Source organism: Harpia harpyja, chromosome 14, assembly GCF_026419915.1.
Source record: "Harpia harpyja isolate bHarHar1 chromosome 14, bHarHar1 primary haplotype, whole genome shotgun sequence".
Classification (NCBI taxonomy): domain Eukaryota; kingdom Metazoa; phylum Chordata; class Aves; order Accipitriformes; family Accipitridae; genus Harpia; species Harpia harpyja.
The window spans coordinates 32,234,967-32,249,608 of record NC_068953.1 but is presented as its reverse complement, the minus strand read 5'-3'; the positions used below and the strand labels follow the sequence as shown (position 1 = coordinate 32,249,608).

The following is a 14,642-nucleotide window of genomic DNA, read 5'->3' as shown; positions in this document are numbered from 1 at the left end:
GTTGCTAAATACCTGTTCTATTGGTATGTAAAATGCATATATGAGTGCACTCTGTGTAATATATATAATTTATTTATTATCTTATTGTATTTATTATCTTATTTATCTTGTGTTGTTTATTTATTATCTTATTGTTTATCTTTGTCGTGGTTTAACCCCAGCCAGCAACTAAGCACCACACAGCTGCTCACTCACTCCCCCTCACCCAGTGGGATGGGGGAGATAATCAGGAAATAAAAAGTAAAACTCATGGGTTGAGATAAGAATAGTTTAATAGAACCTAAAAGAAGAAACTAATAATGATAACACAAATAAAAAGACAATAATAATAATAATAAAAGGATTGGAATATACAAGTGATGCACAATGCAATTGCTCACCACCTGCCGACCGATGCCCAGCTAGTCCGCAAGCAGCAATTCCCCCCAGCCCCACTCCCCCCAGTTTATATACTGGACCTGATGTCACATGGTATGGAATACCCCTTTGGCCAGTTTGGGTCAGCTGCCCTGGCTGTGTCGCCTCCCAACTTCTTGTGCCCCTCCAGCCTTCTTGCTGGCTGGGCATGAGAAGCTAAAAAACCCTTGACTTAGGATAAACACTACTTAGCAACAACTGAAAACATCAGTGTGTTATCAACATTCTTCTCATACCAAACCCAAAACATAACACCGTACCAACTACTATGAAGACAATTAAGTCTATCCCAGCCGAAACCAGGACAATCTTATTTATGTACTTGTGGTTCTGTGTTTTTTTCCTCATTGTCAGTTGCTGGTTTCAGATTATTAGCTCCTTGTCTCCAGTAATTCATTCTTTGTATCTTTCTCAGTCATTTCTTTGAAAGAGCATTTGAACATTACAGGCACTTTTTGTGACACAGGCTCCTTTTACCCTATATGGGAAGAATTCCAAATAGTACAGCCAAAGATTGACAGCTGTTCTGTATGTCAGTCAACATTTGACTAAGAATGACATGTGAGTTTAAAACAGGTTTGGTACTTATTCCTTACAAAGGAATCCCATTTTTACTGATTGGTTGTACTGCTTCTGTGAAAAGTAGTTCTATTCAGACTGACCCACAGTAGTTCTGCGTTACAGTCTCAAGGAATAAAACACACTTTTCTCTATTCTCTTTTATTTGCTAAGAGTAAGAAACTTGTATTAACCTGTGTGGGACTCAGTAGTGGTAGAGAACATCATTAAACACTTACGCTAGCAATTCATGTTGTGTAACACCTCATACTTGAAAGAATTCCTTCCATAAAACAACTTGCTGGCAGTGGAAATTTCCTGGAAGTCACTATATAACATAGGCTGATGCTAAGTACCAATAAATTTCCATCCAAAAAATAAACAGTAGAGAAAGTGTAAATACTCTCAGCAACATATCCTTCAAGGAGGACTAGTACAGAGATTAATCAGTCATGGGGCACAGCTGTCTTAAATTTAGATCACTCACATTTTTCAGATTGTTTTAGCAGGTCTGAAATCATATTGTATAACTTGGTATAGACACTTGTAATTCCTATGTTTAAGCAAATGCATTACATTGTTAGTAATAAAATGCATTTTGAGGCAAAACACAAAAATTGAGCTCGTACATGATTTTAAGATTTCCGCCAAGCAATGCAAATACAAGATGTTAAACCAAATATTTCTATTTGAATCCAAAATATCTTTGAAATCATGCAACAATCTGCTCACACTAGATTTGATAGGATGGAACAGATTTTTAGTTACCAGGTTATCCCACCATGAAACACTAAGTGCTCAGGAATCTTCTTCATTGTCTTGCTTCATGACTACAAAAAGATATCATTGTCAAGCTCCATATGATCCTGGCAGTGATGAGTTAGATGGTTTTATCTGTGTTTCTTGGATAGTTATAAAAAACATGTTGGGTGTTAAATATTTATATTGGAACTAAGCAGACTCTGGCTTACAGTTTAGAACATTTTTCACAGCAAGGGCCAAGTGTTAATATTGGGAATAGGAAAGAAATACAGTGATGCCAAGGCTCAAGATACTCCCTATGTTGTAAGTTGGTGGTATCAAAAAATTCTTTTTTTTCCCCCTCTTACTTGGATGTTTGCTTCCAGGAAAGACTGTAAAACAATAATAAACCATTTTTTCATCAAGAATTTTGCAAGAATTTGCAAGTATTTTTGACTATTTGAAATAATAGAACAATATTCTGTCATTTATTTTGAACGTTTTCCATCAAATTACTACATTTCATAAAATATGATAGGCTTCTGTTCTACTGTCTCATGTAATATTTCATTCTTACCTGAATGAGAAGTTCTTTTTCGCATGTGCCAGTTAATCATTTAGGTAGATGGTAAGTATTCATCCTAAATGTTATTTAAAGTCTGTAAATACAAACCAGCAAGATCAATGAACAGAAATGTTTCTGCAAAAGAGGAGATAGTCTCTACGATATGTGCACTTTTAAAGTGCAGTAAGTTGGAAAGATTTTTTTTTCTGGCTTGTGTCAAATCTGTAACATTTTCTCCTGCCCTTTAATTTACATTGTTTTAAATTATTTAAATTTTTTTTAAACTACCTTGTCCAAGTGGGTGTTACTGAGTGGGTTGAAGATTTCCTACTCAGTGAACAGGAGGATCACTTCTGTAACTGTCTAGACTCAGTATAAAGACTTTTTAGAAACCTCTTTTGGTGAGAATAGGCTCAGTGCTCAATTTTAGAGGAGATTAAGACGACACTTTATATATAAAGTAGTTCTGCTTTAGTAAAAAGCCCGTCTTGGATCATAACAAATTCATAGCTCTTTATCTCTTTTCTGACTAGCAGCTACAGGAACTATGTTGTTAAGAGATTGTTTTCTTTCAGCTGAGGAGGGTGTAATCAGCAATGATGAATGCATTAGTGTTCTTTAGGGGCTTCTGGTATTTTTGGTAGTAGGCTGTAAAAACCTGTCAGCTAACTTGAAATCCCCAAGTCTGTGAGCCCTCTGTTTTTTATTGCCTTTTTGCATACGAAAGAACAAGGGAAGAAATTGCTGAAATGCTAATTCACAAAATCTTTTCAGGATTGGATGTTCTCTGAAAGTCATACTGTCCTCGGTTGTTATGTCTGAAGTCTGCAGTTACAACATCTTGGAAAAAGAAATCTTACTTTATTTTGCAGAGCATTGGCTGTGACGACTATCTGGGTTCAGACAAGGTGATTGACAAGTGTGGAATATGTGGAGGGGACAACACTGCTTGCAAGGTTGTGTCTGGAGTTTTCAAACACACGCTAACAAACCTTGGCTACCACAAGATAGTGGAAATTCCTGAAGGAGCTACTAAAATCAACATTACTGAGATGTCAAAGAGCAACAACTATTTGGGTAAGTTGCATCTCAGTGAATAAAGCATTCTTTGTGTGTTAGTGCAACTGGGTGGAGGTTATGCCAGGAAAGGCCTTCTAAGCAGTGTGAAATAGATGTCAAGAACAAGAGAGGAGAAGGGCGTGGGGGGTGGGGGAGGACTCATTAAACAGATGTTTTGATCAGAACTAACTGGCAGTTTATAATTCTCGCTTGATCTCGCATGACAAACACTGTAGACCTGTTCCCATCTATTTCCCTGTCTGTCTGATTTGGCTTTGGTGTTTCCTATTAGTTGGTTCCGCTGTGGTGATTACGCTTCCCACATCATTAACCTCCTCTGAGTGGTCAAGAATCCAGCCAAGCAGCATGCTCATTTATGTAAAGCATATCGAGACTGCTTGAGGAGAAAAGAGCATCTTCTGATTGCCTAAAAATTCAGTTCTTTTAAAGTGAAAGTATATCAAGATTGTATTGAGATAATGTCACGTGATACTGAGGTGGTATCCACAGAATGCAAGGTCATTTGTACAATTGTTTATTCTGAAGCAGGTCCTTAATTCAAAACCATAGAGGATTCTGGAATCATAGCATCTTGTGGTATATTTCTAGATCTGTCTAGTATGCTGCAAATTGGAGATTATCTGCAGATCTATGTCTGTCCTGTGTGCATTTGTGAACTGTGCCATTCCTTGTTGTAACCTGTCATGTTCTCAGGTTACAAAGCCCTTAGTTTGCCTACGTTTGTGCTTCTCTTTTTGGAGCCAATTCTGATTGGAGAGAGAAGAGTTGGTTAAGATTTGTAAAAACTGCCCCTCCCCCCTTAATTTCTCTTCACCTGTCAGTCCATCCTTAGATCTGTCTTAAAAATTGCCATAGCAAATAATAAAAATGGAGCTACACGAGGCCTTTCTTGCTAGCTTGGTGTCAGTACTACCAGAACTATCTGGCTGTTCCTGGAAGTTTCAAATCCCAGTACTCTTGTTTGACAGCTACTTTATCTCACTTCTGGCTGGTAAGCATCTCAGCTACTGCTCAAGTACAAGAAAGGAAAGTGCTCATTATTGAATTGCTTCTCTCCTCTTTTCCGCTTTATTCTCCTTAATTCCTGCTGGAGCTGTAACTATTTCTACAGAAACATTTGCCTGTAGATGGGAGTTTATTATGGGGAACAGTCTGAACTGTAATGCGAACTCCATAATTTTACCAAAAAAGTGACTCTTGAAAAGTGAAGAAATAATACAAGCTACGCACAGTCCAAGGAAACCAAATGTTCTGGACCTCTTATAGGGTGATCTTATCAGTTCTAATTTGTCCTGGTTTCACCCAAATGTATTTTTGATACATTATATACACTTACATACGCTGGGATTCATTTTTTGATGTGAACAGTTTGTATAGCATCCATCAATACTAAATTGTTTGATGATGAAATAAAAGAATAATTCTATCTAAAGAGCTTCCATAGGTACTTGTACATTTGGTAGAAAATGGGTGAGAAAGCAACTTACTTGGCAGAACAGTGAAAGTAGCCACGTTACTAATATATAAAATCATGGAGTTGAATGTAATTTTTCTGTCAGATTTACATGCCAGCATCTGAAAACAGCTGGCAGAAAAATTCCCTTAGGTATGTTAAAATATCCTGAGCCACTTGAACATTTTTGGAATGGGCAGGACAGAAAGAGAGTAACATTTTTTGCTTAAAAATAACCAGGCTGTTGGCATGTATGGGAAAGTGGCAAAGTTTTTCTTTCCCATGCTACTCCTTATCCCCTGAGCTCTTGGTTTATGCTATCATCTTTTCTTTCTTTCTTTTCTTTTCTTTTTTTTTTTTTTTTTAATCCATTTCATATGTTTCATTTTAAAGCTGCTGGTATGGATTTAGTCTGCTAAATTTGCCAGCTCCCTCCCCTGTTAGGAATTCTTGAGGCTGTAGTTCCAGCTAGAAGGTCTCCAGCCTCTCTGCTTACACCAGTACATGATAAACTTGGTTTATTGAGGCAGGTGAGTTGCACCAGGACAGGAATGAACATGTTCTAACAGATCAGAAAAATGGAACTAGAGAAAGATTTATCAAGCAATTTATTGGACAAGTGAAATGGTAATTGGGATGTTGGGTTTTGGTATATTGATGGTCACAAATTTCTCACTGATAAAACAGCATTCAAAATTTAGACATGCACATTTTTATAGAGCACATAACACTGGTAGAGCTGGTAAGCTTCAAAACTCAGATCTGGTATTTACTGGTTTCTCTGTATTTATGGTAATAAGCAGAAGTCTTTAAAACTTAAGAACTTAAAAAAATAAAAATCTTAAACTCATCCTTATGCCGCAGCAGCAACAAGAAAACAACCCAGCAGCTATTCCTTTAAGCATGTAGTTGAGTGCTTTGCAAAACTGAAGTTTCAGGTCCCTGTTCTGTCATAGTCCAGCTGTAGGCATCAGAGCTGCTTGTAAGCAACATTCTTCTTGTTGCAACGAGTGTAAGTTAGTTGCTTTTGGTTTTCCTTTGACTTTGCACATTTTATGGTTTCTTCAATGCAAAATCATAACTCAGCTCAAGGTCACTAAAATTCTTTGAGAAGATGACAGCAGATGTTTCTGGGAGTCAGAGTTATCCTGCTTGTCTGTGTTCAGGAGACTGTCTTGAGTTCATGTGGTTTCATTAAACAATTTTTATAAGGCTCCACACCTTTTCACTGCTTTTTCAAAAGTATGAAGCAGCTAAGCAATCAGGAAAGTGTGTTTCACAAGGAGGTATTTCTGTAAAATCAGGAGGTGCTGGAAAAAGCAGGCAAGAATGTGAGGTTTCTTACCCAAAGAGTTTCAAACTCAGCTAAAAGTCATCCAAACATTTGAAAGCTTCTCCATACTGCTTTTGTGAGTTTATTTGTAGTAATCTATTTATTGCTCATTGTTGCAAAACCTGTGACCCTCATAAAAAGCATAGTTCTAATGGTGATGCTGAATATGATGGTAGCTTATTAAGGTTTACTAATTTTAAGTATTGCATTTTTGGGTTTTGCACACAAGTTGGAGTGGTTGCAGAATAAAATTTGTAAGTTCTTGCTACTTGAAAGCAAACTTTTGTTAAAAGAAAAACCATGACAGTGCTATATGAAGCTTTTAGTGTTTCTGGAACATGTCGTTATCTGGATAGTCAGAATATGCAGATTAAAGGAGATAGCCTATTTCAATGGTTGTTCAACTGGTTGTTCATATAACTTTGTAATTAACTTCACAAAAACTACAAAATCATAGATTTCTTGTGCATCTAGTGGTCTATACTGTTTTATTTCTGTATACCTTAAAAACCTTCAACAACATTGTTTCTGTTTTCTTCTGCTTATGTTTTCTTTTTTGAGGTGTTCTCCTGTTTTTGAATGAATGAATTTCATACAGCACAAACATAATATTTTCTTCTCCCCACCCCTGGTGCTAAAAATCCTTTTAGGTTTTCCATTTCTTGAAGATCTTTACTGTAGGAAGTGTCGATCTGATAAAGGAAGATATTTTAACAGTCAAATTGAGAATGGCCTGCGACATTAACTGGTGTTTCTTAGTGAGCCAAAATGAACTACCTCTAACAGAGCCATAAGGCAGATCAGAAAAACCCCAGGAAACATCTTGTATCTTTTTCGTATGTGTGTTTGTTTGTGTGTTCAGAAAGAAAGCAGTTCAGTTTTGGACTGCTAAATAATAGCTATTAATAACTTAATAATGTATTAATCAGTCTGTATATTTACTCTAGTATTTTTTTACAGTTAGAAGCAGAAGCTACGTATTACAATTTAGGTTTAGACTCTATAAAGTGTAAACAAGGAAGGCCATAGGCTGTACAGTCCTGAGCTATGTACAGAATGACTTGCTTCTCAAAGTAGTTTTCAGCATTACTTTCTTACTGGCTGGTGTGTTAGACCTTTCGGCTACAGAACTGCTGACCTTGGACAAACTTTTCCATTGGCAAAGCACTTAATGTCACATGCTAGTCTTGTACAGAAAAGAGACAAAGACATACTTTTTATCCCACTGGTAATCATCAGCTGGCCAGTTCTCATACACTGAAATGGGAAGCTTGCCACTGAATTAAGTAGGACAATAATACCTTAAGTGGGACCAGTACATTACAGCACTTATGCTGCAAAACATGTGGTTTTGAGGATAAATACTTTAGCATCTTTGCGATTGGGATTTGGGATAATGGCAACATTTTAAAGCCAAATGACATGAATCTGAAACGATTATTTGGAAGGTGCTTTTTTGCATGTTGGGTCTTGAGAACCTAATTCAAAGCAGCTGGTTGTTACCCATATCCTATCCATAGCCTCAACAGCAAGAGAATCTGATGGCTAGGGGGTATCAATAGTAAAAAATAGAATTTAGCTTAATACAAGAGTGAAAATACAATGGTTGAAAATATATTAGTTTTGAAATACGCTTACCATGTGTAATGAACTTATTCTGATTGGAAGGAATCTGGTGATGTCCTGTAACTCAAGCAACAGTTTGTTTGTGGAGCAATTGTCTGAATCAGGAGTCACATGACTTTGAGATTTGATTCTGCAAATGGTACCAGCCATACTGCCTGCCATCGTTGGCAGGAGGTGTTTATGAGATACCTTATGAAAGTATATACATTAGAGTTTTGGCAAGTCTCTTAACATTTGCCTTACCTGAATACTATTTACTACAACAACGTTTCATAGTGAGATTTATTTCATTGCTAATTGTAAAGCTCTTTATCCTTTAGGATATATTATGTATTTCAATTTTCTTTTTCATGGAATTAAGTTATTTCAGCCACTAAATGAGATAGGGAGATCTTTGGATGTAATCCATTTTCCCTGCTTTCTGTAAAATGATACTCTGCTATTCTAGCATCTTCTATTAGCACATGCCAATATAGTGTCTTTGTAATTAAACTAAGAGTTACACATTAATATCTTTTTAAACAAAAGTCCAAGAGATGTTAATAGCATTCTTGTGAATATTGGTGTGCCTGAGCATGAATATGGATTTAAGGAATTTGTCATATGAAAACAAGAGTGGCTGATAGTAAAATGGCTGTGAAAAGATTCTCTAAAAAATATTTTGATTCAGTATTCCCTGCAGCAGATAACATTCAAACAGTATGTCTCATGATGAAATATTGTTAGCAGCTCTTGAGCTTAAAGGAACATTTTAAAATCAGTTTAGAGATTCAAACTTACAGCAAATAAAGGGGTTAGATTAGAACACTGGCAGAGAATTTAGAAGATAAACATTGTTAGAGGCACTGCTGTATTACATGTGATCATATGAAAAGTTTTATAATTTATATGTTAGCAATTAAGTCATTGATTTCCTTCATGTGGTGCTAATTAGATTAATACACTTTAAAATGTATTTTTTTTAATTGCTCTTAATGATTTTTTTTCTTATAATTTTTATACGAGATTAAAGGTTTCTGTGCAAAAAAGTTGCAACAGACACATATAGTAATATGGAGGAGAGAGGATATGTGTTTGAATTTTCAGGGCTTGGAATAAACATGCAAGACTATGCCAGCAGAGGATAGTTTTTCTATTTTTTCAGTAAGTTTATATACAAGGGATCTGCTTATAATAAACTTCTGTTACAGTGCTTAGGTGTGCATTGGGTTCAGTGGCTGTCCCAAATAAGTAGCGAGAGCTATCAGTGCACCATAGATAATTCTTACATTTCTGTTCAGAAACAAAATCTGCAATTTTTTCATTTGAGTTTAGGAAGTGCTGCAACCCAAAGCTATGCTATTATGTGTGTTTATTGTGATGGACTTGTGAAACCCCCAGAGGGACTTCGACCTTGTATTTCTTATCGTGTATATTATTCATTGAGTGCATTCCTGTATGTGTCAGTCTGTGCATTAGAGTTGGAGTGTCTCTCTCACATATACAGCTTACTGAATGCATTACTTATAAACTATGTAATTACAATATCTGGATTAGAATAACTGTTTTTTTTACCTTTTGTCCTTGGTCCTCTTGCCTGTTCTCTGCTGGAGTTAAACAACAAAGACATTTCTTTGTACAGACAACGATGTGCTCCAAACTGTGAAGAAAAGATTTAAGGAATCACTTCTTAAATAAACTGAAATTATGTGCAGGAAGTTCAAACCATAAGGAAATTTCAGAGTAAATTATTAATAGCTGAAGAGGCAGTTACAATCTCTATGTAAATTTAACCAGAACATTTTGAATAATATTCATAAAATACACTTTTTATGAGTAGGAATCCTAGCAAATCTGTTGTGTAGTTATTTCCTGAATACTGAACTGAAGAGTCAGGAAATACTACACAGAAAGAGGAACAACTTGGTTTTTTGGAAAATGTTTGCAAAGCCAAGCATTCCTATAAAAGCATGGTAATGCTATTATCGATTGATAACTCCTCATTTGCTTCTGCCTCATCTCCTTGTTTCCACTCTCAGTCTTTTCCTGCAGTGCTTCAGATTTTACTTTTGGTTAGGTATTTTCTGACTCTACAAAATTGGCCATTAATAGAAGCTGAACCAATTTTTGACCACCTCAAAAAGTTCAATTCTGTGTCAGTTTTAGAAAAGACCTGATGAGCAGAGAAGATTCTGATTTTTTCCACTTCACTTAATTCAGTTTAGTTAGCATTGGTTGCTTAGTTGTAGATATATTGATTATCTGAATTAATAATAATTTGAATTAATTGCTCTCTGCTTGGCCATGGTTTAATTCAAAACTAACACAGGTCTACTAAGAGAGTTGTCTTTCTCAACATGGATTTAAAAACAGCCTCAGTACCAAAGTGTCTAATGCTGACCTATCCAGGAAAATGCTTTAACATGACTGTTGTTTTATGCACAGAAGCTCAGAGTCTGATCAGACAAACATGCATTTTTTTAGCAACTACCCAGTCCAGTGCATTTGAGTTAATATTACACTAATTGCTGACAGATTCACTTCGGGATTTACATTTAGACTACATATGCTGGCCTGAGACTTTAAATGGGTTGCATTTCCTTAAGCTGAAAAGTACAGTATTGTGGTTAGTTGGTTATGGCAAAGCTTGTTTACATGGGTGATTTTTGATCATTTCATGGTCTTCCTCTGCAAACTATAGTTTCAGTGGATGTGGGGCCTACAACCTATTCTTATTTTGGGTCGTGATACTTACCGTTAACATAGCCAGTCTGGCTATCACATTCTGTTTCGAGGATTCAAGACAATGATGAAGAGGCATGAGGAGTATATGGTTTATGCCTGGAGATGGCAGAAGTCTTAGAAGTGTATTCTGCCAAGGCTTTTTGGGTCAGTCTGAGTTTGGATCTTGCCATCTGTGGTCATATTCCTGTCACAATGAGCGTGTTTTTTCCCTATTAAAAAAGTCATAGCTAGGGTGAAGTGTTCACTGTGTTACATTTAACAGTCTTCATACTTTCTTCTGTATAGTAACTGTATTATTGATAATTTTCTATTTATTCAACCATTCCTTCCTAAAAGGTAATGGTAGGTTACAGGACTATTGAGATTACTGCTTATCCTTTCTAGCCACAGTTGCATGTGTGTTGTCACATGGGCTAGTTCATTCTGTGATTTGGAAGGCCTTTTCCGTGGTGATGCTAGGTAAATCTCTAGGACACAGAAAGCCAGGGAGGGTATAGGATCTTTCACTTGTAAAAGCCTTTAGAAGATAATGATTTTTGACAAACAATACGAGCTTATCATCGAATTTAAAAGAACAAAACCAGAAAAATCCAGGACTGGATTTTCCCACTGAATCATGGTGGGCCAGCTTCATATAAGGTATAGGCTGGGAGGCAATCTAAAATCCAGTGTGAACACTCCTGAAGCTGTAAAGGGGTTTTCACTTATGATCTGATACAGTGCTACTTGAAGTCCTTGCAGGTTATGCCAGTATTTGACCTTTGGATTTCAGCCTATGTTTGAGGATAATGCATGTGTAGATAAATTACAAAGGAGAATAAAAACTGTTGCAAGTTTGCTTCCAATGCAAAAGGGTTAAAAACTAATAGGAGACAGTATATTAAGACAGATAGAAATGTGCAGTAGCTATCTTTCTAACACTTCGTACCTGAAGATTGTTACTAAGATGCCTGGTTCTTCATGCACACACCCCTACATTTACATATCCTTTGAATTATTGTCCTGAAAATAGTTTCAAATTGATATTCTGCAGGGAGAGTTTCTTCCACTAAATAAAGGTTCATCTTATTGTAGCCAATATGTATTACTTGGTTAGGGTGATCACTTACTAAAACCCTTGAAGTTGTTAAGACTTTAGATGAAATTCAACCCTGGTGTTAATGAATTCAGCTCCACTGAATTCAAGTTGCACAAGAGTCTTACCTAGTCTAATGACCTGTAGTTGAACCAGAATATATCTAGGACGTTATTCTTTGCTGAGCATATATTTTTTCAATACTGGTGTTGCTTAAATAATGACATTTTAGAGTTTCTGGCAAGGTTATCTTATTATAGTAAATTCCGAGGTGACCTTTTCCCTTCTGGCTTCATTTAACAGCCAGCTAATATCTAACACTCTGGGTAGTGGTCTGTAGGGTTCCAGGCACATTTTGAAAACATACAAAAGAAATGCTTTCTCAAAAGCTGGTTATTCTTTTTTATATATTAAATGGCAGATCTTAAAAAAAGGCAGACCATGTTACTCGTCTGGGTGATGGGAACTACTCTTTCCCCTGGCCTTAGAAAAGTGGTTAAGCCTTAACTTCTGTATCACGGCTTTCCACTACTGTCTTACAAAATAGTCTTCTGCATGTTGCTTGCCATTGATGTTTTCACTTACAAGCTTTTAAATAAGTTTCTCCTTGCTTGCTGATTGTGGGAGATCTGCTGAGAGATAGCTCTAAGTTGGGGTGCCGAGCAAGAAGCCTGGGTGCCTGGCCTGGGAGACCGGTGGCTTTCCATCTGGCCTGAATCTCAAGGACAGTTCTCCGTGTTGCTGCTTTTCCAGGTAAATGGCTTCCTGGCCTTTTTCCTCTTTTTCCTCTGCATCTTGAAGAAGACTGACTATTTCTTTCCAGCACCCATTGGCTAAGCTTTTTGGCTCATACTTGTTCATTGATGACAGTGGGTTTGACCAGTTTTAGAACTCACAGAAATCATGTTTTCATTTCCTGTGTTTCCTTGTTCTGTCATCATTTGACAGAGGTGGTGTTGGTGGTTTTCTTTTTTGTGTTTTGTTTTTTTTTACCATTTGTTTGTAAGCAATGTTGTTATAAAAACAGCTATCACTACAGCAGTGCACCAGCTGAAGCCTGCTGTTGCTTTGATGATCTGCCCTGCAAATACATCATCTGAACAACAGCCAGCAGCAATGAGTCCCACTGAGGTGCTTGTTGCATAAGTTCTGTATTAAAGGAATGGTTTTTTCCTTCTCTTGAAATATGGAAAGGTTGTTTTGAAAGGAAGGGAAAGGGATAAAAAGAAGTATGCAAAATAGTGAGAGGAAACTCAGAAAGGCTGGTTGTTCAGTTTGACTTGTAAAGCACCCAGCAATCTGGTTGCTTATATGACTTTGCAGACCCTCTTGGGCTGGAAGCCTCTGGAGAACTGACTCTGCAAGATTTTCAGTATTTCCTGCTTCTTGTCAGACCCCCAAATCTTTTAATTTCAGCCTTTTCCACAGTGTTCTGATTATACTTCTGCTTCCAGTTATGGACAGAACCAAGGAACTTGAATGCAAAATTTCAAAGAAAATGCATTAAAAAATGAAAGAGGTGGGCTGTTTGAACAGTTTTTGTTAATCTGAACCCAATTAACATGAGCTTCTTAGATCTCAAAGCTTTAGATCATTTTTGGCTTCTAGTTGACGACCAAACAGTCAGATAGTTTGCATGAAAATACATCTTCTGATGTTGGTTTTAGTGCAGTGTTTGGAATATCAATACATAGTTTGTTCAAGGCTTCTTAAAAAATCTAAGCTCTTCTGAACAGTGTGTTTTAATTGAGCATCTTACGATGCATACATTTCATGGCACTGACCAATATTCAGTAACATGGATTCTCCTCTCGCAAATGCAGCTGACTTTCTGCTTTCACTCCATTCTTCTTTGTCTCTAATATGGCCACCAAGGGACCATTTTGGAAATGTCATGTACTCTTCGGAAGTCATTAGCTTTGTGAGTTGATTGAAGTCCATCATATGTAATCTGTTGCTCAGTTGTCTTTTTACCTGGAGTAAACACTACTTTGACTAAGGATGTTCTTTTTTAAAGTTGTGATCAAGGTGTAGTGGTCTTACCTTGCTAGTCATGGGTCTGATACAATACTTTTCTTCTCTTACTTCTTACAAATTTTAATTCAAAATGAATTTTGTACTCTGACTTAGCTATGCATAAAGAATGACCTGCGTCAGTCCAAATTCATAAACTATCCCTAGGCAAATTCCCAAATCACATGAAGACACATTTTGTCCTTTTCTTGCCAAGAGGAGAGGTTGATACTAATTTAAATAGTTGTTCGAATGCTACACAACAAAACTTAATAAAAAAATGGTTGGGAACCTGGTTTCAATTGTCATAGATATTTCTGTACAGCTTTCTTTGATTCCCTAATCTTACTTTATTCTGAGCAAAATTCTCTTTTGGATGGCGAAAAACCTTTCTTTGTTCCTTAAGCATCCCTTGATCTGGTCAGATAGAATGTGTTCTTACATCTTTGTCTGATTTTGTAAAAGAAACATATTTTTTCTTTTTTTTTTTCTATTGCTTCTCTTATTTCCCTTTGAACTTCTCAGATTCAACATTTTTGTTTCTTACCCTTTTAAAAATCTCTTTTAGTAAAATAATCACCCAGTAGAAATTCTACATGATTAGTGGCTTCATGGTTGGATCCAATAAAGAGATTTCATCTGCAGAGAATATTTTTATATTGCAGCATTAAATTCCCAAAGAAATCCAAGTCTTTTCTAATACCCAATATATATGGGGATTTAAAACTTGATTTATAGACTGTGTGATTAGGTTAGTCAAGGGAGATTAAACTTTATCCTTCATTTCTGAACTTGCCCAGTGTCTTTGTTTTCTATCGAATATTACTTCAAACACTTTGTGTCAGAAATATTTGGGTGCTTAGAATCCTAACAGACCCAATCTTCCTTTCATATTTGTACCCGTGGCAGCAGTAGTTACCCCCCAGTCATGGCTCCATTTATTTTACATATTTGTGTTATAATCATACTGCTGTAATTGTGAAAATTTTGGTAGTGTGGCTGAGAGTTCTGGGTCAGGTGAATGTCTGCTGTGAGACTATGTACTTGTTTTTAGTGA

General features: G+C 36.5%; 1 protein-coding gene across 2 annotated transcripts in view; it reads left to right on the top strand.

Moving 5' to 3' along the window:
* THSD4 (thrombospondin type 1 domain containing 4) overlaps positions 1–14,642 on the top strand; it is a 339,077-nt gene that overhangs the window by 257,173 nt on the left and 67,262 nt on the right. For both annotated transcript variants that reach the window (XM_052808192.1, XM_052808193.1), the window contains one exon: positions 3,154–3,358. In XM_052808192.1, coding sequence (XP_052664152.1) covers positions 3,154–3,358 — 205 coding nt within the window. The remainder of the gene's footprint in view (positions 1–3,153; positions 3,359–14,642) is intronic.